Source organism: Camelus ferus, chromosome 19 (genome assembly GCF_009834535.1).
Source record: "Camelus ferus isolate YT-003-E chromosome 19, BCGSAC_Cfer_1.0, whole genome shotgun sequence".
Lineage (NCBI taxonomy): Eukaryota > Metazoa > Chordata > Mammalia > Artiodactyla > Camelidae > Camelus > Camelus ferus.
Window position 1 is genome coordinate 5590767 of NC_045714.1, and position 21590 is coordinate 5612356.

The 21590-nt window shown below is 52.6% G+C and overlaps 1 protein-coding gene across 1 annotated transcript; it reads right to left on the reverse strand.

Annotated features, from left to right (window-relative positions):
* Nucleotides 1–330: 330 nt before the first annotated feature.
* LOC102516656 (transmembrane protein 189) lies at nt 331–20938 on the reverse strand. The gene is made up of 6 exons (XM_032461361.1): nt 20708–20938; nt 13491–13610; nt 5281–5372; nt 4482–4626; nt 3414–3626; nt 331–1382 (listed from the first exon to the last, which is right to left on the reverse strand). The coding sequence occupies exons 1-6, from the start codon at nt 20829–20831 to the stop codon at nt 1261–1263; spliced, it is 816 nt and encodes a 271-aa protein (XP_032317252.1). The 5' UTR covers nt 20832–20938; the 3' UTR covers nt 331–1260.
* Nucleotides 20939–21590: the final 652 nt, after the last annotated feature.

Genomic DNA, 21590 nt, shown 5'->3' on the forward strand with positions numbered 1-21590 from the left:
TTTGTTCATTTCTGTGTCCCAGTGTCCAGGCCAGAGCCTGGCACATACCAGTTGCTAATAAACATTTTCTGAAGGAATTCACCAATAGGGATCAGCCTTCATTACTCTATCACCATGATCTCCTGCATGAAGATCATTCCTTATAAAATTGTGGGTCCTCTACAAAAGCATTTGGAGATGTCAACATTAATCCACTGTCTTAGGTGACAAAGCTCCCATCCTGAGCCCAGGGTTGTGTGGGAGCTGGGAATGGGGTAGGGGTGGGGTCTCATCCTCCAGGCTCCTTACTTCCCCTCCCCCAGCCAACCAGGAAACACGAGGCAGCCAAGGTTAAGTAGACTCTTGCTGCTTTGTTATAAATATATTATGTACATCCAAAACATGACATTAAAATATTACTCCATGTTACAGAAAAGATATTAAGGCTTTCTATTATTTACATTAAACAAGCAAGCACCTTTAAAAAAAAAAACCCAAACAAAAAAGCCCCACTCTTCCTTCTCTGACATACCTCTGGCCAGGGGGAACACTGTCCCCTTCCAGATGACCAAGACCCTTTGCAGAGGCTGTGCCCTTTGATTAGAAATGTCAGCTCTGGCTGAATCACGTGGGCAAATGGGGGATGGGTGGGGGAGGACGGGGGTCCAGACTGGGCAGGAAATTCTGGTCTCTTCTGGCCACTGCCCCCAGACCCTTGCTGTAGTTTGCCATCCTTGGTGGACAAGCTAGGCTGAAGTTGTGACTGGGGCTGTCTACCCGTCCAGGCCTTCAGGGTCAGTTTGCAGGGCCATGGCAGGGTAATGCTCCAGGGACACTTAGGTGTGCCTGGGGGCTCCTAAGACCACTGGGGGCAGACAAAGAGAAACAGATAAGACGACTCAGTGGCCCCAATACCAGCTATGCTGAAGGGCTCCCCAGGGGGAAAAGGGGCAGTAGGAGTGTGCAGAGTGGGTGAGCTTCTCCTCAACCCAAGGGATGGCTAGGAGGGCGGGGCTCCTGTTTTTTTTTTTTGCAGAGTCAGGCTTGGCAGAGCAGCTCAGGTGGCTGGGGAGGGGCCAAGGAAAGAAAATGAAAAAAAGGAAATGAAAAATCAGTGGCTCAAGTATTCTGTCACAAGGGGTGGGCTGGGGGTGCCTGGGCCCAGCCCAGGAGGTGTCCTCTCCACCTGAAGGGGCCAGCACAAGGAGGCTGGAATTTGGCAGATGGCTTCGGTTTTGGGGAGCTGGGGAAGGTTGGCAATGAGGTGGCAGCTCGGAGGAGTTATTTGATCTTCTGTGCCCATTTCATGTCATCTGCCCGAGGCTTCTCACCAGTCAGGCCCTGGATAATGTCCTCTAGGCGTCGCCAGAAACCTATCTTCTCCAGAGGGTAGTTGAGCCAGCCTGCAATGGAAATAGGGCAGCGGGGTGTGGGGAGGGGTTATATGGGACAGCAGAAGAACTGGGAGTAAGTTTGCAGAGGGGAGGGGACAAGGACTGACCAAGGAGTCTGGGGACAGGTGCTTACCACCAGTGGGCTTGATCTTTGGGGCTATGCAGACATGCCTTCATCCCCTCACTCACTTTCCTATTGAGTGCTTAGTACATGCCAGGCACGGAGGCAGTGTTTCTTATCAAATGACTCTAATGCCACCTTTTCCAGGAAGCCTTCTCTGATTACTGCCTAAGCAGTACTTCAGACCTGTCACGCCACCCTTTTTAAATTTCTTTACAGCCTTTATGATAACCTGTAACTATTCTCGTTAATTCACCATTTCCCTGTTTTGTGTTAGTTTCTCTCCCCAGCTCTCAACTAGAATGTCAGTTTCAAAGCAAAACCCCATGTTCTTTCACTGTTGATCCCAGTGCCTAGAATGCCTGGCACAAAGTAGGTGCTCAATGAATATTGCTCATAATCTTATTTAATCTGTATCACAGCCTCTCACCTGAACCATGAGGTAGGTACTATTATTAGTATCATTTTCAACGTGAGAAGACTGAGGCTTGGAGGGGAGTTTCTCAGTTAGTACATGGCTAAACCAAGATTGATCCCAGTCCTGGCTGACCATTTAAGTGATCTACTAAACAGCCTAAATTCTAACCCCTCCACCTGCCTCTAAAAAGCCTGACTTTAGGATGTACAAAAAATACTTTTTGTGGCTCTCAGTTCTGCTTCCAGAAAGGAAAAACCAACCAAACAAAAAAACCCTGAACCCCCAAACCAGTAGCTGTAGCTTATCAAGTACCTACTATGTGCCAAGCACTTTGCATCTGCCATCTCACCATTCACACTGCAGCCCTGGGAGGCTGGTACATGAAGGAGGTGGCTGTAGCCCCATCTTGTGGATAAGAAAAATGATATTCAGGGAGGCTGTGAACCTCTGAAAGGCACATGTGGAGGAACTGATAGTTTAACCCAAGTTGGCCTGACTTGATGGCATCTGCGGTATACTTAACCTTAAAAAGACACCCAGCTGGCCCCAGAAAACCTGCTCACCTTACTTCACCCCTTTGGCACTGGCCCATTAACTACCTATGGCATATAGGCCTCCTTACTATTCCTTGCTCACAACAGGCATGTTCCTGCCTCAGGGCCTTTGTACTTGCTGTTCCCTCTGCCTGGACTGATCTGTCCCTATTTATCTGCAGGACCACACCCAAACTTTTTTCAGATTTCTGACCTCCTTATATAAACAGCTGCACCTCCCTCCCCTAGTGAGTCTCTGCCCTTCATCCTGCTTTGTTTCCCCCCATGACACTTCTCACACCTGGACTTTTTCATCTCTCCTAACATTCTATCCCTCACACCCCTCACTACTCCTTGCTGCTCCTCAAATCAACCAGGCATGTGTGTTTGTCTCAGGGCCTTTGCACATACTGCCGCTTCTGCCTGGAGTGTTTTTCCTCTAGATTTGCATGACTTTTTCCCTTAGTTCAGATGTCACCTTCTCAGTGAGACCTTCCCTGACCACCGTAAGGGTGAAGCCCCTCCCATTTCCTTCTCCTACCCACTGCGTTATTTTCCTCCATAGTAGTTAACACCATCAGATGTAGTACTTATTTTTTCAGTCTGGAACATCCCCTGTTAGAATGTGAATGCTACGAAGACACGGATTTTTGCCTGTTTTGTTCAATGCTGTGTCCTAAGCCCAGAACAGTGCTTGGCACATAGCAGGTAGTAAATATTTGCTGGATGGAGGTGGTTGGAATCACAACTCTATGGAGGAGGTATGTGTTTGTGTGTTTATCTTGTTTACTGCTGTGTCCTCATTACCAAGTGCCTGGCACATAGTAGGGGCTCAAGAAACGTGTTCTAAGAGAACGCTCCTGCAGGGTAAGGCCTGCATGACCTTTCACTGTGACCTCTGCCCTTCTGAACCTAAGGATCGAGCTACAGAGTGGCGGCGCCTATTCCATACTATCCTGTAGTCGCACCTGTGGTGATGCAGAAGTATGTCTCGTGGGGTGAGACGTGGTGGATGCGATGGTGTTTACGAGGCAGGATGACATGCCAGTCCTGCAGGAGGGTGACCCAGCGTGGCAACCCAAAGTATGTGTGTGACCACTTGTGGATCTGGTTGGTGAAGGTGCTGAAGATAATCAGGCAGAAGACGAAGCATTCCCAGGGATACAGCTGCTCCAGGGCTTCTGCAGGGTGGGGAGAGGGTGGGTACTCATAGGCCCCAGACAGCAGTCACACAGGGTGGGGCCCACCACCAGCATGGACCTCACCACTCACCTCTGGGCAGCTCCCTTCCCAGAACAGCACCCAGGTCTCTTTCCAACCCCCTGTATGGCCTCAGGCAAGCTCAGACTCCCCTCTGGGCCTCAGTCTCCCCTTCTGCTCAGTGGGCAGATCATGGAATCAAGCATAAGCAGTAGTTAAGAATGTGGGCTCTAGAGTGAGGCAGAGCTGGGTCCAGATCCCTGCTCTGACGTTTTTTGACTATTTGAACTTGGGTCAGCAACTCTGCCTTTTAGAGTCTCAATTTCCTTATCAATAAAATGGGAATAAGTCTTTGTCCAGGTTCCCCTGAAGTAGAGCCTGAGATGAGGATTTACGTGCCAGTGATTTATCTGATGGGGGGATCCTCTCTTTTGGAGAAACATTTGAGGGAGTGAGGAAAGCAGGACTGGGCAGGGGAAGAGTGAAGCAAAAATGGGGTGGGAGGAGTCTTGTCTCAGCCTCATTGTGGAAAGAGGGGTTGTCTGAAACGTCAATGACTCCACAGAGCTGGTCCAACTCAGAGGCAAGGGGGCTGGTCTTCTGTACGCTTTTCTTGTCACCACCTTGAGGCTTATTCCAAGAGGAAAGACAGGCAGTTCTCAGAAGGAGCAGCTGGGAGTGCCCTCACAGCATCCGGGGGAAGGGTGCACCCGATGGGGAAGAGGATATGGGCAGGGCACCACCGCACCCACAGGAGGCCCACGGGAGGGGTGTGTGTGTGTGTGTGCCCGGCCCCAGAGTCGCCCTGGAGGCCGACCACCAGCTGGCATACTTACCTGGGCTCTGGGTACAGAACTTGTAGGCCATGTTTAACAATGGCAGCAGTGTCACCAGGCAGTTGTCCCCATTGGTCTCAATGAAGTCGTGCCTCGTAATGGCTGTTGGGTCGATGTGATGCTCCCGGAATGGTCGGATGAAAGCCTGGGTGGGGTAGGGGGACGGGAAGGGGGATAAATCTGAGCACTCAGCACTGAGCTGGGAGGATGGAAGTCTCGGCAGCAAAGCCACCTTGGCCACCCTACCCGGGGAAAGCCTACATGAGAGCGGAACTGCAGAGAGGAAGGCAGACACAGGCATGGAGAAGGACTATATGGTCTGTCCAGCCTACTGGACCCAGCCAGGCCTTAATTTGGCTCCACTTCTAAAACTTTCAGTACACGAATCAGTACCTTTCTTTGGTTAAGTTTGTACTGGACTTTCTATCCCAACCAAAAAAGTCTGAATGACACAAAATAAAGTTCAGTTCAAACAAATGAACAGTGAGGTGCAGCAGGGCAGGCAAAGAAGAACAAGACACGGTGTGGCCCCCAGATTCAAGGGGTTCCAAGAAGGTGGACACACATCAAAGTTCTCTGACTGTCCCAAGCCTGATGCTTTTGCTTCCAGAAAGATCCCAGGGGATTCTTGTTCCAGTCCTGGAGGAGAAGCATGGAGAGCCAGCTGGAATGATGGTTTCCATCTTTCAGACAGGGAAGCAGAGGCTCAGAGAGGAAATGGGACTCACCTGAGGTCAGACCACCTGACCCCCTCCTGGAGGAGACAGGCTGGGCTTCGGGGATGGGTCTACATACGCACCTTCCCCACGATGGGCAGCTCCACGGAGCCCCAGGTGTCAGCTCCCCAGTGCACCAGGCCGGACAAGAAGTCAGCAATGAGCGCCCCTGCAACTGTGGGCAAGAGGAGGGTGAGCCAGGAGTGGGGTGACAACAGGGACATCCCCGCCCACTCCTCACCCCAAATCAGGAAGCCATTCACTCGCTTGCTTGCTCACTCACTCATCTGTTAGGGGAGAGGGTGTCCCTTCTCTACTTGGGACACTTTCTTCTCTGTGAATGGAGTCTCAGGTACAACATTCCTGGCCTCAATCTGGCCCTTTACTTGCTCTTCCCTGCGGGAGATGCAAGCCTTCATTCGCTTGGTGAGTCTGGAGAGAATAAACCGGGCATGCTCAGATCAGCCCAACCTTTCCCTATGAGGGGCTGCCTCTCCCCTTCTCTCTGAACCACACAGGGAGGCCCACCCTGCTCCAGTGCTGCCAGTGGATGGAAATGTCCTCCTGGGGTTTGGTATCAGGAAATACCTTAGGTCCAGACAGCCTAGTTTTTATCAACAATAAATGTGATAATTTGGCCTCCATCAGCCTTTTCCTTGTCTTTGTTCTGAATTTGTTCAGAACTGGAGTGGGATGCCCTCAAAGTCCCCCAAACTATTCGCTCACTTGAGGGTTCAGTGGAATACAGAGGTTAAGTGCTGCTACATCTGGCCTCAAAATTCCAGCTGCCACTTACTAGCTGTGTGACACTGGGCATGTTACTTAACCTCTCTGTGCCCCAGTTTCTTCTAGATGGATGAGAATGATGGTGACTAAAAAACATTTATTCTCTTTCCCTTGCACACCCTTACACACCTCTGGGTCTCAGCTTTTGCAGTTCACTGTGCCTGGAACATTCTTTCCCAAGATGTTAATACAGCTCACTCCCTCACTTCCTTCAGATCTTTACCTCAAAGGTCCTCTGGGGACACCTGATCTAAAATTGTAACCACTTGCGTCTTCCAGTGTTTCCTACCTCCTGTCTTCTTCTCCAAGCACCTATCATCCTGGACTTCATTTTTATTTACTGTCTCCCCCACAAGAATGTCAGCTCTACAAAATTAGGGATTTTAGTCTTTTGTATATGGCTGCATCCCAGTTCCTAGCACATAATATGGTTGGGTAAACATTTGCTGAATTCATCAGTGGAAAGCACTAAGTACAATGCTTGCCACATAGTGAGTCCCCAACACATATTATTGTTGTTGTTATTGTTATTCAGTCATTTAGTCTATCAAGCAACATTCTGTGAGGACCTACTGTGTCCCAAGCTCTAGAGTCAGACATTGAGCTCATGTCTACTGGGGCAACGAGGCGGGGAAGCTGCAAACAAATGCAGAAAACAAATTAGTCCACTGGGTTATGTGACTTGAGGCAAACGCTCCCCCTCCCCAGATTTAGTTTCTCAGTGTGAACTGGCTGTCCAAGGTCCAACTGGGCCATGTAAGGGCTCTTCAAGTTTTGTAGGGGCCCTGAGCCCCTTGATGACAGCTGACCAGGGCCCTGGGGCACTGTGGAGGCTGAGAAAAGCCTCTAGATGCCTCCCTGGAGAGCAGGACTCACCAGGAGAGGGGAAGAGTGTGTGTGTGTGTGGGGTCACTGAACGTGCAGTTCTGGCACCTGGTGCTAAACCATGAATAAAGGCTTTCCAGAGGTCCTGGAGCAGCCCCCCTACATATGCCAAACATGGGACAGATGGTGGGGGCAGGGACTTACAGCTGCACACAGGCACCTACAAGTTCCTGGTGACAGGGGTGGGTGGGCTGGTGGAGACAGGCAAAGGCCAAAGGACAGATCGGGAAAGGGGCTGACACCGCATGGGTGGCTGGGCTGGGAAGAGGTCAAGGCTCAGCAGGGCTCAAAGGTCCGTGTATACAGGGCCTTGCCTGGGGCTGGGCATTTGTGTTCCTTAGTGACAGTGCTGCGAGAGTGAACCTGGGCTGAGGAAAGGACCGGGGAAGACTAGGGAGACAGAAGCCTAGGGCTTTTGCACTTGCTGTTCCTTTACCTGACACCTCACTCCCCAACTCCCCGCTGAAGATCCCTGAGTGGCTGGCTCCTCCTCAGCCTTCTAACTCAGGCAAATGTCACCCAACACCCCTGACTAAAGCCATCCTCCCAGGCAGATGCTCTTGGTCACATCTCCCTGCTTTATTACTTTCACAGTACTTGTCACCATCTGAGATGGCCTCATTTATTTTCCCCACTCCTAGGATGAGGAGCACGGCTCAGAGAAGTTGAACCACCACCCCGATCCCACAACTTCCCAAAATTATATCTGCTTCCCATAATTATAGGTTGGTTTTGCTGATTCTAGAACTTCACACAAATGGATTCTTGCTTTTTGGGGTCTAGCGTCCTTCAGTGGCATAATGCTTCTAGAGTCACCCATGTGACAGTTGTTTATCAGGAGTTTGTCCTTTTAATTGGCAAGTAGTATTCCATTGTCTGGATGTACCACAGTACACTGATCTGTTTCACTGTTGGACAACTAGGCTGTTAATAGGCTGGGGCTGTTACGACTCAGGCTCCTGTGATCATTCATTTACAAGCCTGTGTAGAGACATAAGCCCTCATCTTCTCTGGGTAAAGATGTTGGCTACTTACTTATTTTTACTTGATATTTATTGAGCACTTATAGCTACCAGGCCCTGTGCCTGCACCTTAAATGTTTTATCTCTCTTAATCCCTAAACTGTACCAAGGCCAGTCCTAAGCTGGTTACACATCTTATCTCCTTAATCGTCCTAAGCATTTAATCCTTACAGATGATAACAATGATAATAAAAAACATTACAAAAACAATATTGGTGATCACGTTAGCACTGGAGTGCTTCCTGTGTGCTGGGTGCTTTGTTAAAGGTGTTAAAAAGTGCATTATCGAGGAGTAAAACTCCCCATACCTTAAATATGGGCTGTCCACAGTGACTTCCTTCCAAAGAGAATACAGTATGGAAAGGGGGAGGACAGTAACTTTATAGTGGAGAAACCCGACAAATACCACTTTGGCCAGGGGGTCAAGGTCAACATCATAGTGCTAAGTCATGATGACAGCACATACCCCTGCTATACTTGATGGAAATGGCACTTGACTTCTGACCTCTTCCTCCCCAAGACATGTAACTAAAAAAAACACTAGACAAATTCCAGTAGAGGGCATCTCACAGAATACCAGCAAAACTGTCCCCAAAACTGTCAAGACCACTGAATACAAGGAAAATCTGAGAAACTGTCACAGCCAAGAGGCCTGAAGGACATGACAACTAAATGTGATTTGGAATCCTGGATGGGATCCTGGAACAGAAAAAGGACATTTGGTAAAAACTAAGGACATCTGAATAAACTATGTATATGTAATATAATAATGTATCCATGCTGGTGCGTGGACTGTAACAAAGGCATGATACTAATATAAGATGTTAATAATAGGGGAAATCGGGGGCGGGGGGTATATGGGAACTCTCTGCACTATCTTACTGTTTTCTATAAATCTATAACTGTTCTAAAAAATAAAGTCTGTTTTTAAAAAATGTATATTATTTCACTTCACATCTGTTGTGAGAGGCCCCACCACATGCCACTTTCTGGAGGAGGAAGTGAGACCGGGAGGGTAAGGACTGCCCAGGGTAGAAAGTGGCTGGGGCAGTGCGGGCTGCTGGCCACCGTGACCACGGTGAGGGCTGTTCATGGTGACGCTGTGCCTTCACATCCAGGTCTGGGAAATGGGGATATGAATAGTACTTACCTGACTTAACTACAGTCAGTTGATACAATGGGTCAATAAATGCAGGTCCTTGGGACATACATAGTAAGTGTTCCTCAAATGTAGTTAGTTAGTTAGTTTAAATATTACTCCCCTCTCTGAGCCTCAGCCATGTCACCCCTCAAATGACCAGCCCCTGGCCTTTTCAGGCTGCCAAGCAGGGAGGGGCGTGGGCTTTAGGCAGATGTCAGGAATTATTTTGGAGAGAAGTAGCCCTCCCCCTCCCTCCGGGAGGAAATGGCTCTTTGCTCCTCTGGCCTCTATGGGCCAAGGGAGCTGGTTCTAGAGCAGCGACTCCAGGCCTGCTGGACTCCAGGCCTGCGGCCCGTGGCCTCCTTAATGGGGGTGGGGTGGCAGAGGCGAGCACACAGAAGCTTCTTTGTCCCAGTGCTTGTGGCTGGCTCACCCTGGGGGTGGGCAGCTTGGGCCTGGTTACCACACTGTCTGCAGGAAACCGGGAATGGGTGGGAGATGGTGGATGACTCACCAGGTGACTTTATACAGCCTCTGGGCCCCTTGGGGCCTCCATTTCCCCATAGGTCATCCAGCTGGGACTTCCTGGCCCGTGCCTACCTCAAGGCCTGGTGTGGAGACAGAGTGGCTGAGGCAGAAGTAGACACTGCTGAGGGCTGGTCCATACCTTCCTGAGGCCAAATGCTGTCTTTACCACCTTCTAGCTCAAATCCCATGGAGACTCCTGCACCTGACCCAGGGGATGGCCATCACCTAAGGCCCTGTGACTGCTGACCTCATTGCTGACCTTTCCATTCACCAGCCTGGAACACTGTCCCCTCTGTTGGCCAGAAAACTCCTACTCACTCCTTAAAGCCCCAGCTCACAAGCCCCCACACTTTCCTCTACTTTCCACAAGTGCAACAAACAGCTCAGGGCTCCCAGGGCCATTCACCTGTTACTCATTCACTGTCTTTGTCAAGGTTTCTAATGACTCCACGGTGGCCCGTCACTGCCCTGTCTTGCTGGTCTGCACGTGGCTGCTCCTAGTTGACCCCACGTCTTATGGAAACACATTCTCCTCTCAGCCTCTGCAACCACTCTGGGTTCCCCACCTGCCTCTTTGGCTGGCTCTTCCTCCTCTTCCCATCCTGGAAGCAGTGGAGGCCTTGGGCCTCTTCTCTACTCACACTCAGTCCCTTGGGTGAGGGGTCCTCCGCCAGCGTCTGGGCTTCAAACACTGTCTCTACTCCCAGGACGCACAGATTTCAAGCTCCAGCTGCCTTCCCAACTCCAGACCCAGATCTCCGATTTCCTGCTCCACACCTCCCCTTGGTCCTCAGGGAGGCAGCTCAAGCATCCTCCCTCAAGTGAGCTCCTCCAACCTCTTCCCAACCTTGCTCCTTCCATCACTCAGGCCAAAAGCCTGGGAGTCGCTGCTCTCTCTGCCCCTGCCTCCATCTCGGCAGCTCACCTCTCACAGCTCACCCAGAATTTGAAGGCTTTTCACCACCTCCACTGTCCTACTGGGTCTGGGCCACCATCTTCACCTCCTCTCTGGCCCTCCCTGCCCTCATCTGCCTCCCTGCAGCATCAGATGACGTCAGCTCCCAGTGGGAAAGCCACCAATGGCTTCTCACGGCCTGTAGAATAAAACTCCAAGTCCAGACCACAGCCTTCAAGGACCTACACCTGCCCCCACTGCGTCTCTGAACTGCCACCAACTACTTTTTCTTCGGCCAACTTTTTCCAGCCACACTGGCTTCCTCTATATCCTCCAAATGCTAAGGGCACACACCAGTCTCAAGGCCTTAGCATTTGCTGTTCCCTCAGCCTAGAAGGACCGGCCCAGAGATAGCTGTCTGTCCCTCTCCCTCACTTCCTTCAGGTCTCTGTGCAAATGTCACTTTTTCAGAAGCCTTCTCTGCCAATTCCCTTATCTTGATTTTGCTTCCCAATATTGCATCATCTGTTTGTGTTTATTAACTAGGCACCTTTTCATGGCTTCTGGCTCCCGTCATTTCTGGGGCCTGCCAGGGGCACCAGAACCTCTGGGGAGACAGCACTAGGCTGGGGTGGGCTCTGGAGGCTGGCATGGTGCCCTTACTTTCTGCGAGTCAACACACAAATCAGGGCAGCTACTTAAATCGATTAGGAACTGTGCAAACACCATTATCAGGGGATTGTCTGCTCTTATCAGCCCAGAGGCAAAGGTGTGGGATAGAAGAGCTGGTGCCACACGTAGGTGAGAGATCTGCTCGGCACAAGGCAGGAAGCTCTGGTCCCAAACAGGGAAGGGAAGTGGTGACCTGCCCGGGCTCCCCAACCCGTCCTGGCTCGCACAACACACACTGGGTTCTGGTGCTGCTGATCCTTTGCCCAAACTGGGCCCACTGCCTAGAACACCCTCTCTTCCCAGTGCCAACTGGATACCCTTGTCAGGGAGTCCATGGTTCAGTAGTCGGGCAGTTCTGGATATGCAGTTCCAGACTCTGCTGCTGCCTGGGTGAGGGCCAATGGGCAAGTCACCTGGCCTCTCAGAGGATGGTGATCAGAATCGCCTCACTAAGTTGCCACCAAGAGTTAAAAGAGCCCAGCATGGGGCTTGGCACATGGTAGGCTCGGGAAATATCCATTGTTAAACTGACCACTGAGGCGGGAGGTCTGAGCCCTGGTGAGTGGAATGTTAGGCGGTGTCCCCTCCTCACCTCTATTTAGTCACTGGCCCTCTCAGCAGTTACACACACCTGCATTTGCCCTTGCAATGGTCCCAGGAGGGGACTGAGAGCAGTCTCACTTTACAGATATGGCAGATGAGGCTCAGAGATACGATGATACTTGCCCAAGGCCACACAGCCAGGAAGTGGTGAAGCTGGGACTTGAACTCAGGTCTGTAAGGTCCTGCCTGTAACCACTCTGAGATGGGGCACTGGGGCTCACACTGTCTATACCCCTGCCCGAGGCAGAGGCTGGAGGTGCAGGTCCCTCTCACCCCTGGGCAGAGGAGGTGAGTATGGCTCCTGTGGGCGGGGCCTCGGCTCCCCAGCACTGGATGGGTTAAACTCCATCCCCTCCCCTCCAGCTGGTCCCACCCCCTAGCAAAGGCCCCCCAGCAAATGCCCACCCCCACCCCAGACTCAGATGGCTCAATTAGCTGGCCTGAGTACTATTGGCTTAGGCCACCAGAATGCTTTTAATGAGATTGTGGAAGCTGAACACTTAGGGCAGGCCAGGCAGCCAAGGGCACAGCTGCCCTGCTTGGGAGCCCAAGGCCAGGGAGGGCATGAGAGCCTGAGGCAGAGGGAAGAGAAGAGGGGCAGAGTGTGGAGAGGAAGGAAACTGAGTCATCCCAGGACCTTGGAGTGCTTTCTGGTCTGACATGTGACTTTGGCCAGTCCCTTCTCTGAGCCTCGGTTTCCTCACCTGGAAAATGATGACAACTGCACATCACCTCCCTGCTGTGGATGGGTGAGAGCTGACTGATGGGAAACGCTTGGTAGGCACTACCATGCTGCAGCTTCCTTATTCATTCATTCATTCATTCATTCATTCATTCAGATTCAATATTTATCCAGCACCTACTGTGTGAGGCTTTGTGCTTGGGGCTAGGGACAAAACAGTGAACAGACAAAAATCTCTACTCTCAGGGAGCTGACATCTGAGTGAAGGGAGACAGATAATAAAGAAAGAAACAGAATGTATAACAGAGTGGGGTGAGGGATAGGGGATGTCAGGGTTGCTATTTTTGAGGGAGAGCCTCCCTGAGGAGGTGACCTGGATGAGGGAGTGAAGCATGCAGGTGGCTGTGGGAAGAGAGTTTGAGGCACAGGGAAAGCATGTGCCAAGGCCCTGAGGTAGGAGTGTATCTGACAGAGCACAGATGAGGCACAGTGAGGTGGCCAGTGAGGTGGCCAGTGTGGTCAGAGCAGGGTAAGCCAGAGGAGAGGAGGGAAATGATGCAAGGAGGAGCTGGGGCCAGGCTGTGTGGAGGAGTTGCGTTTTATTCTAAGTATGCAGGGGAGATCACACGAGTGGTGTGACCCCAAAGAGGACTTAATGGGATCCTCCCAGTTGCCTGTGGATAATGGACAGCAGGGGGCAAAGGTGGAGACCAGGGAGGAGGCTTCTGCCATCGTCCAGGCAGGAGAGGATGGTGCTGGACTAGGGTGAGCGTAGTGGAGGTGGAGAGTGATGAATTCTGGATGCATTTTGAAAAAAGAGCCAAGAGTATTTGCAGTTTGGATGTGGAATGTGAGAGAAAGAGAAAAACTGAGGATGATGGCCCAGGTTTTTGGCATAAGTGACAGGAAGGACACAGGTGCCACTGAGTGAGATGGGAGGCAGGGTTCCCACAGCCTGTACCCAACTCGTGCGCACAGAGGCACGTGTGTAAGTCGCCATCAGAGTGGTGCAGACACTAGGTAGGTCCCTGGCCCCTGGGGGAAACCGAGGCAGGCAGCAAGGGCTTGCGGGCACTCACCGACACCCAGCATTACGAGGGGCATGTGCTCCCAGCGGGCCAGCAGTAGGAGGTGGACCATGTTGTGAACGATGAGGCTGAAGCACAGGACCACACAGCACCACTCCTGGAAGCGCTTGCCTGCAGAGAGAGGAGGCAGGAGGTTGAGTGTGGGGCAGGTGGCAAAAGGTAGAGGATCAGAGCCAGGCAGAGCTGGGCCCATGGGGACTCTTCAACTGTATTCCATGAGTCTAAGGTGCTCCCCACAGGCTGAACTTAGAGACTGCCTGACCATTTCACAGATGTCACTGAGGCCTGGAGAAGGGGAAGGGCCCTCCCAAGGTCAGACGCTCAGGGCCGGTTGCATTAAACCAAGCGTGGGGCCCTTCTGAACGCAGGCCCCTGTGCACAGGCCACATGCCCATGAAGCTGGTCTTGCACAAGCCAATTCTTTGGCAGACAGGACCAGAATGCTGGTCTCCTGGGCCCCTTTGGGCTCTCTCTGGAGACACCTTAATGAATTTAATGAGCTTCTTTTTTAAATTGTCTTCATCCCATCACCTGTCCCCTTTTGTAGATAATTATTTGGAGGCAGAGGCTACAAAGAGCTTTTAGTTCCAGAGATTCCAGATCCCATCCAACTTATATCAAGCAGGGAGAAACAGGCCTTGGTTATACCTTCTAGGGCTCCTGCCACAGGGAAGAAGAGGCTGTGCAGGTGAGGGATCTCAAACTCTTGAAGTCTCCCGGGGCCAGGCAGGTGCTATGAAGGAGTGAGGTGGGCGGGGTGGGGACAGCAGGACACCACAGCATTGTGCCCTTCCCAGAGCAGTAGCCACTAACTGGCTGACTACTGCCAGGTGGGAGTGTGGGCCCAGGGAGACCAGAGCCTCAAATTCTCAAAAGAAGCCAGAAATCAGGATGTGGGTGTGAAATCTTCTCTTTAAGCGCTGGCACATATTTTTAATAGCACGTGAGCTCGGACAAGCTGAGTCACTCACTGAAGCTTTGTTTGAGGAGTCAAAACATTGAAAATAACCATAGTGTCCACTGCTAGGGGAATCAGACAAATTAATTTGGTTCATGGCGTCTCTGGAGCCAGGGAAAGAGCCTGGGTGACTGTTCATATGTGGCTGTGGAGGGACATCCAGGACAAACTGGCAAGTGCAAATGGAAAAATGCCAAACAACAGTCATTTACATAAAAAAAGAAAAACTCTATAGTCAAACATTCTCTTTTGAATTTAAAATCTGTGAATGTACTACTCCAGCAAAAATCTTTTTTCATAGTTGTAAATTAAAATTTAAAAAAGCAAAAGGAAATAAAAACACTGCAAGGGTGACAGGGCTTCTGGGAACACTGCTTTCCCAGACAGCTGGTCCCAAGGGCAAATCTGCTCTTGCAAATCCTTTTTTTTTTTTTATGAGGGGGTGGTCATTAGGTCTATTTATTTATTATTATCATATATGTATATTTTTAGTGGAGGTACTGGGGATTGAACCCAGGACCTCATGCATGCTAGGCATGCGCTCTACCATTTGAGCTACACCTTCCCCTCCTGCTCTTGCAAATCTTGATCTGGAATCTCTACCTCCAGAAAGCCATCCATGATGCCTCCTTTGACCCTTGGCCTCCCCCAACATGGGGCCCATCACGAGGGACGTTACTGCCTATATAACATCCATCTTCCCCTACCTAAATGTGAACTCAGGAGGCCTGGGACCACGCTTGGCTTGCTCACTAGGGCCTTGGCACACAGTTAGTGCTCAGTAAATGCTTGTGGAATGAATAAATTTCCAACCATGACTGTAAAGAAAAACTGCCAGGCTATGTCTCTGGGCACCCCTTCCAGAAGCACTGTGGGAAGGTAATTTAAGGCTTCCCATTGTTCCTGGTAGGGAAACAGGCTTGCAGAGAGAAAAGGCCTTGTCCAGGCCACATAGCAACAGACCGCACCCTGAGCCAGAATCAGAACAGCTGCCAGGGGAAAAGACCAAGGCTCAGAGTGGGGAAGGGACATGCCCAGGGTCACTGAGGCCCACAAAGGGCTAGGATCCCAACAGCATTGCTCAGCAGCGGACCCAGAAGCCCCTAACTTCCCGCCTCGCAGTCAGGGGTTATTTCCCTGGGGCCACAGGCCCTGTCATCCCAGTTGTCCCACCCGGGGTCACCGTGACCAAGACCAGAAGGGCTTTCCCTTTCGTGGTTCCTGTCTGTGGCCAGGACTGGGGCTCAGAGATCTACAGGGACAGCAATGTAATCAAGTAGAAATAACGGCTGCTAACATCCACTGAGGCCTTTTATGGGCTGGGGTCCAGGGTGCAGCCCACATCAAAGAGGTTGCAGACCTGCTCCCTCTGGCATATTTTGCTCTTAGTTAAAAAAAAAAATTGGCTACACTTAAAACCCAGTCCTCCTTCCTCCCTGCGGCCTCATACTGGATGAGTTCCCTTGGTGGCAGTCCTGGTCAGGTTCCTGCAACCATCTGAGTTTTCGAGCCTGAAGCATAGTCCCTCATTCAAGTCTAGTCTCTCCAGGGAGGAACTGTGTGATCCCATTTCCTAGACAAGGAAAATAAGGCTCAGTGGGTAAATGAAGAGCTGGGTTTGGAGCCTAGGCTCGACTTAGGACATGCTAGCCTAGATGTTCTAGACTGTTACGATTCCAAAGATAGCCCAACTCTCTCCCCATGCCGTGGAGAATGTCCTGAAATCTGAATATTTTCCCATCTAAACTCTCTTTGGCCTCTGGAAGCTGGACCCTTCTGCAGATCAAGTGCTTCAACTATGACCCATGAAAAACATATCTATAATAAAAAGTGGCCTTCATGGAGCACCTATTATCTGCTAGGTACAGTGACAGGGATGATGGCAACCTGCCCTTGCCACATGCCATGGGCTGAGGACCACTTATCCTTCAGAGGGAGAAACCAGGTGTGGAGAGATGAAGTGACTTGCTCAAAGACACAGCATGGACAGTCAGCCTGGGAGGGCCTGCATGGTCAGGTGTTCTAAATGGTGTCACTTCACAGATGGGCAGACTGAGAACCCAGGGAGGGGAAGGACTCTGCTCAGGACAGAAGAGCTTGGGCCACCTCTGGCAGAGCACTGAGCCTTGTTTCCCTGAGCCAGTCCTGGCCTGGCCAGGGTCCATGGTCTGGGCTGAGTTACAGCAGTGCCTGCCTGTTGGCCGGGGGAGGGGGCTGGGCTTGTGGTGGCTGTGCAGGACTGGGAGGTGCAGGGGAGGCCACCTCTGCTTTCCTGGGGGCAGGCTGCCGCCAAAGGCTTGGCATCAGGTTTGACAAGCCCTAGATAACCTGCACTCCTGGTGGCTCTGGGCCACTAGGAGACCCTCGGCCTTGGGGAGATGGGGGGACAGGAGGTAGGGAGAAGGCAGGGACCAGCGAGGGACAGAGAGACAGAGATGAGACAGAACAGGAATCAGAGACACAGAATCAGAGAGGAGAAACAGAGAGAAGGAAAGATGGACAAAGAGGAAGAAGGGAACAAGTATGACCAGAGAGAAGGAGAGACAAAGAAATGGAAAAAGAACAAGATTGAGGGAGACATAGAGAAAGCAGGGCCAGGAGTGTGGCAGGGACTAGGCCTGGTCGGGAAGGAGCCTCAGGGAGGCCTGTTTAGGGGACAGAACCTAGGCTCAGCTTTGGGACTATACGCCAGGACTCCCACCCAGCACTCCTGACACCTTCCACCTTTCCCCTGACCCCACACTAAGAGTCCCTGTGTCCCACAGGGCAGGGGCACCTGTAGTGAGCCAGCGCGGGTGAACAGCTGGCCTTAGTGACCCCTCAGGATCCACCCCCGGAGCTGAGGCACCTGAGAGGTGGGGGACACATAGCCAGATTTCAGGCACCTGTTGGGAAGCCGGACACTTGCCTCACCTCTGGGCTTGACCATGAGGGTGGGGAAGGCCTGCCAAGAGGCCAGGCAGAGGGTGGGGTTGTGCTGAGAAACCCAAATGTGGACCCTCTATGGCTCCTGGGACCCACGGTTCCCAGACCAAGGCCCTAACTCCTTGGCCAGACACCCGAGGCCCACAGGTTCAGGCTCTGGCTGCTTCACCCCAAGCTGCCCCGATCAGATGACTCACAGCTCTCAACCGACACTAGGCCCACCGTCTCTACGGCTGGCCCTGCACACATGCTGCCCCACTGACCTGGAGCACTGGCGCCCCTCCCGCACACCCACCCTGGGCTGGCTCACTTCCAGAGTGAAGATTCAGAACATGGAACCTAGAATGCCCTCGACCAGTGTTCTGGTTCTGGTCCTGCTAACTGTGTGATAGTGGGCAGGCAGGTCACCGCTTTTGCAAAGCCTCAGAAATGACAGGGTGCAGGCACTGCAGGCAAGCCAAAGAGATGCAGTCCCTGGCCTTGCTGACCCTCCCCTCCAGTGGGGGCAGGTGGAAGCCTAATCTCAGGCAGGACAAGCAGCAGGAAGAGCACACGTGGGGGCGGAGCTCTGAGGTGGCTACGGGGTCTGTCACACGGAGTTAGTATCAGGGTGCACCCAAGACAACTGTAGTGAGGATGAAAAGAGAGCGAACGAAGGCAATGCCCAGTACACAGTGCTCAATAAAGGTCAAACATGTCAACTGTCCTATTATTGCTGCTGACTGTCACAGTGCCAACCCATCTCTAGCCCCAGGAATCTCAAGAAGTCAGTCCTGGAGCCTAGAAACTTTTCCTACTCTCCCCTGGCTCACTGTGCTCCAGCCCACAGGCCTCCCTGGTGGTCTGCAAATACTCCAGGCTTGCTCCCACCTCAGAGCCTTTGCACTTGTTGTGTCCCTGGTCTGGACCAGGTCTTCCTCAAATATCTTCATGCCTCCCTCCCTTCTGGTCTCTGTTCAAATGTCACCTGCTCAGTGAGGCCTTAACTGCCCCCTCTTTAAAATGTCATTGTCCCCAGCATTTCACTTCCCCCCTTTCTGCCAATTATTTGTTCCATAACGCTTGCCACCATTGGGCAAGTAAGATATTTCCCTTAGCTACTGGGCTAACTAAAATGCCAGCTTCATTTTCCTGTTTTGTGCATCGCTTTGCCCCCAGGGACTGGAACAAGGACTGGGACAAGGGTGCTCAATGTGTACTGAGTCTAACCCCTCATTTTCTAGGTAAGGCCCAGAGAGGTCAAGGTTCTTCTCCAAAGTCACACTGGGAAGGGACAGAGGCAGGCAGAGGGAGGCCTATGGAACCTGGATAAACCAGTTTCTTCTCTCTTCTCTCCCACTTCCAACACCAGGGCAGGAGGAGTGAGGCTTGGCTGTAGGTTTGTGGCACCAGGAGACTGTGTGGCTGTTCTTCAGAGAGTGAGCGGCACTTAGGGAAACTAAGCAAAGATGCAATCATGATGGAATAGAGGAGATGGAAGATGGTTGGGGAGGCTCAGAAGGCCTAGGTATGATTTGGTTGAAAGCAGGTAGAGTTTCCTCAAGTGGGCAGAGCTGGACACCAAAGGAGGAGGCCTCTGAATCCTTACCCTTGATTCCCAAGTGGTGAGTCTGAGGACCAGAGAGGTGAGGCAGCTTACCCAAGACCCAAGATCAGATATTGGGTTAATAACAGGGATTGCCTGTTATATGCCAGACACCGAGCCAAGGTAAATAATTTCATTTCCTTTTCTCAACGGACATTAAAAAACAGATAAACTTTATCTTGTCCCCATTTTAGAGGTGAGGAAATTAAGCCTCAGAGAGGGAAAGTGGCTTATCCCAGGTTACACAGCTAAGAAGCAGAGTCAGGACACGAAGTCCAGCCTGCCCCAGGGAGCACAGGAGATTTTAAGTCCAGAAGCTGGGTGTCTGGGGAACAGGCTGAAAAAACCATGGCAGAATGAGACAGGTGCACAAGGCAGGTACAAAAAAAATCACACCCAGAGCAGGGAATTGCAAGTCCAGAAAGGCCTCTGGGGACCTAGGACTCAACAAGAAAGCAAATGGCCCAAGGTCACACAGACAGTTATGGCAGAGATGGTATGCAAACCCAGGCCAGTCTGGGCAGGAAGCCAAAGGTGGTAGTGGACCCATTCCCACCCACCCCAGGCAAGGGCTGTACATGGCTGCTGCCTCCTGGCAAACGGAGAGATGTCAGAATGTTTGACAAACAAAGCTTGATGTGATGGCGACACCCAGGCAGAGGGGCCTCCCAGTCACCTGACTCTGGAGTTCTCAAAAGCACTTCCTTAACCTCTGGGGATACTTGTCCCTCTCAGGGCCTGGCAGTGAGATTCTTCAGGCTCAAGTGGAAGTCAGAGAAGGGGGTAGGGGCTGGTGCTTGCCGAAGCATAAAGGGTAGGCACAGCAGGAAGAAGCCAGGAACCTTGGTCTGGCGGTAGAACTAGAGTAAGGGTCTCTAAGTTATGGTCTGGTCTGGGGACCCCTAAGTCCTAATGGAAGGGGCTAATATACATACATGGAGGAGGGGAAAAGGCTGGAGTTGAGGCTTGTATATGAGAGACGCTTAAACTGGAGGATTTGCAGAGCCCTCACCACCTGGGATCCTGGGATTCCAAAATACAGGGTGAGAGTTAATGTTGGAGTTGGGGAGCAGGAAGGGGATGGTGGTCTGTAGGCACTGAAGCTTTGAATCTAGGATGAGGCTCTGGAGGAAGGGCGTTGGGGCACGCGATAGCTGGGAGCCCCTGAGTCGGGGTTCCCAGACCAGGGGGCCTGATTGCCCAGATTTGGGGGTGAGGTCACTGTTTGCAGCCCAGGGCCCTGGCTGGGAGCAGATGGGGCCCTAGAGTATGAATTACAGACCTGGGGAACCTGGGATAGGGTGTGACTTTTAAGGAGCCGAGGGCACTGCATGTGGCTACGGGGCTGCCTGCAGCTTGGACTGCGTCCTGGAGTGGGAGGTCCCTACGTTTAGAGGAGCTCTTTGCAGCCACGGGTACCCTAGGCTAGGATCCAGACCTGGCGGTGCGATGGGAGCTGTCTGTTGCCGGAGGAGCTGATATGGCAGTTCCTTGATCTGAGGACTGTCTTTGCATCCAGAAAGCTCCGGGGCAGGGATTCTGGCTTGAGCTTGGAAGGGGCACTGGGGTGGGGTCCCGGGAGTTAGGGGAGCTATTTGCAAGTTAGAAGCCGCGGCTGGAGTTCTGCATCTGGGCCTGAGGCTGGGGTTCCGATATGGGGGATCCAGGGTCTCTGTCTGCTGCCTAGGCTGGTGACTGCAGGCCCGGAGGGGAGCCTGGAGGGGGCCCCGGAGGTCCTACCTGGCGAGTAGAGCGCGGCCAGCTCGCGGGCCCCAGCATGCTGCGCGCCCCAGCGCCGGCAATACGCTGCCTCATCCTCGTCGAGCTCCGGCTGCTGGCCCGGATCGTTCTCGGCGCCCGCCATGGCCACTCGCCCTGCCCGCCGGGTGCGTTCTGCTAGCGGCGGCAGCAGCGGCAGGGCCGCGGAACCGCGGCGAGATCACGCCGCCCAATGACCGCCCAGCGCCGGGCGCGGCTGCGGCGCCGGCGGGGGCCTCGCCCGGCCGAGCGTCATAGCCAATCGGAACCCGCGCCGAGGCCGCGCCGGCCAATCAGCGGCCTCCGAGCTGCAGCCAACCGCGGCGCGCGGGAGGCAGGACCGCAGCTGGCGCAGCTGGGCGGGGAAGCGTGGGGCGGCGGCGAGTCTCTGCCCGGCAGGATCCGCTCTGCCTCCGGCCACGGCCTTGGCCTCGGCGCCAACCACAGGGGAACGCGGGCTGTGTCGACGCCCACCTCCGGCTCGGTTTACCGACCTGTGCAATGGGCCGAAGTTCTTCGCCGGCGGACTCAGAAGCGGGCGTTTCTTCAGCACACACAGTCAAGAGCCTGCTGTGTGCGCGGAACTGGAGTGGAAGGTGCCTGGCCGGGGCCGGGGAGGCAGCGCTTGTTGGGCACTTTGAATAGTAGGCTGGCTTCTCGAGTCCTACCACATGTAGAGGTGTTACGAGGACCGTGCACACACCTACTGTATGCCAGCTTGTGTTATGCTCTCGGCGACGAGAAACATCGAACCTGACTGACCCTCAGGAGCTCCTGCCTTCCTGAGGGAGAGGACAGTAAGCTAATAAGTCACTAAAAGATTTGGTGAGCGCTTAATTTGTGAGGCTCCGGGCCAAGAGCTAGA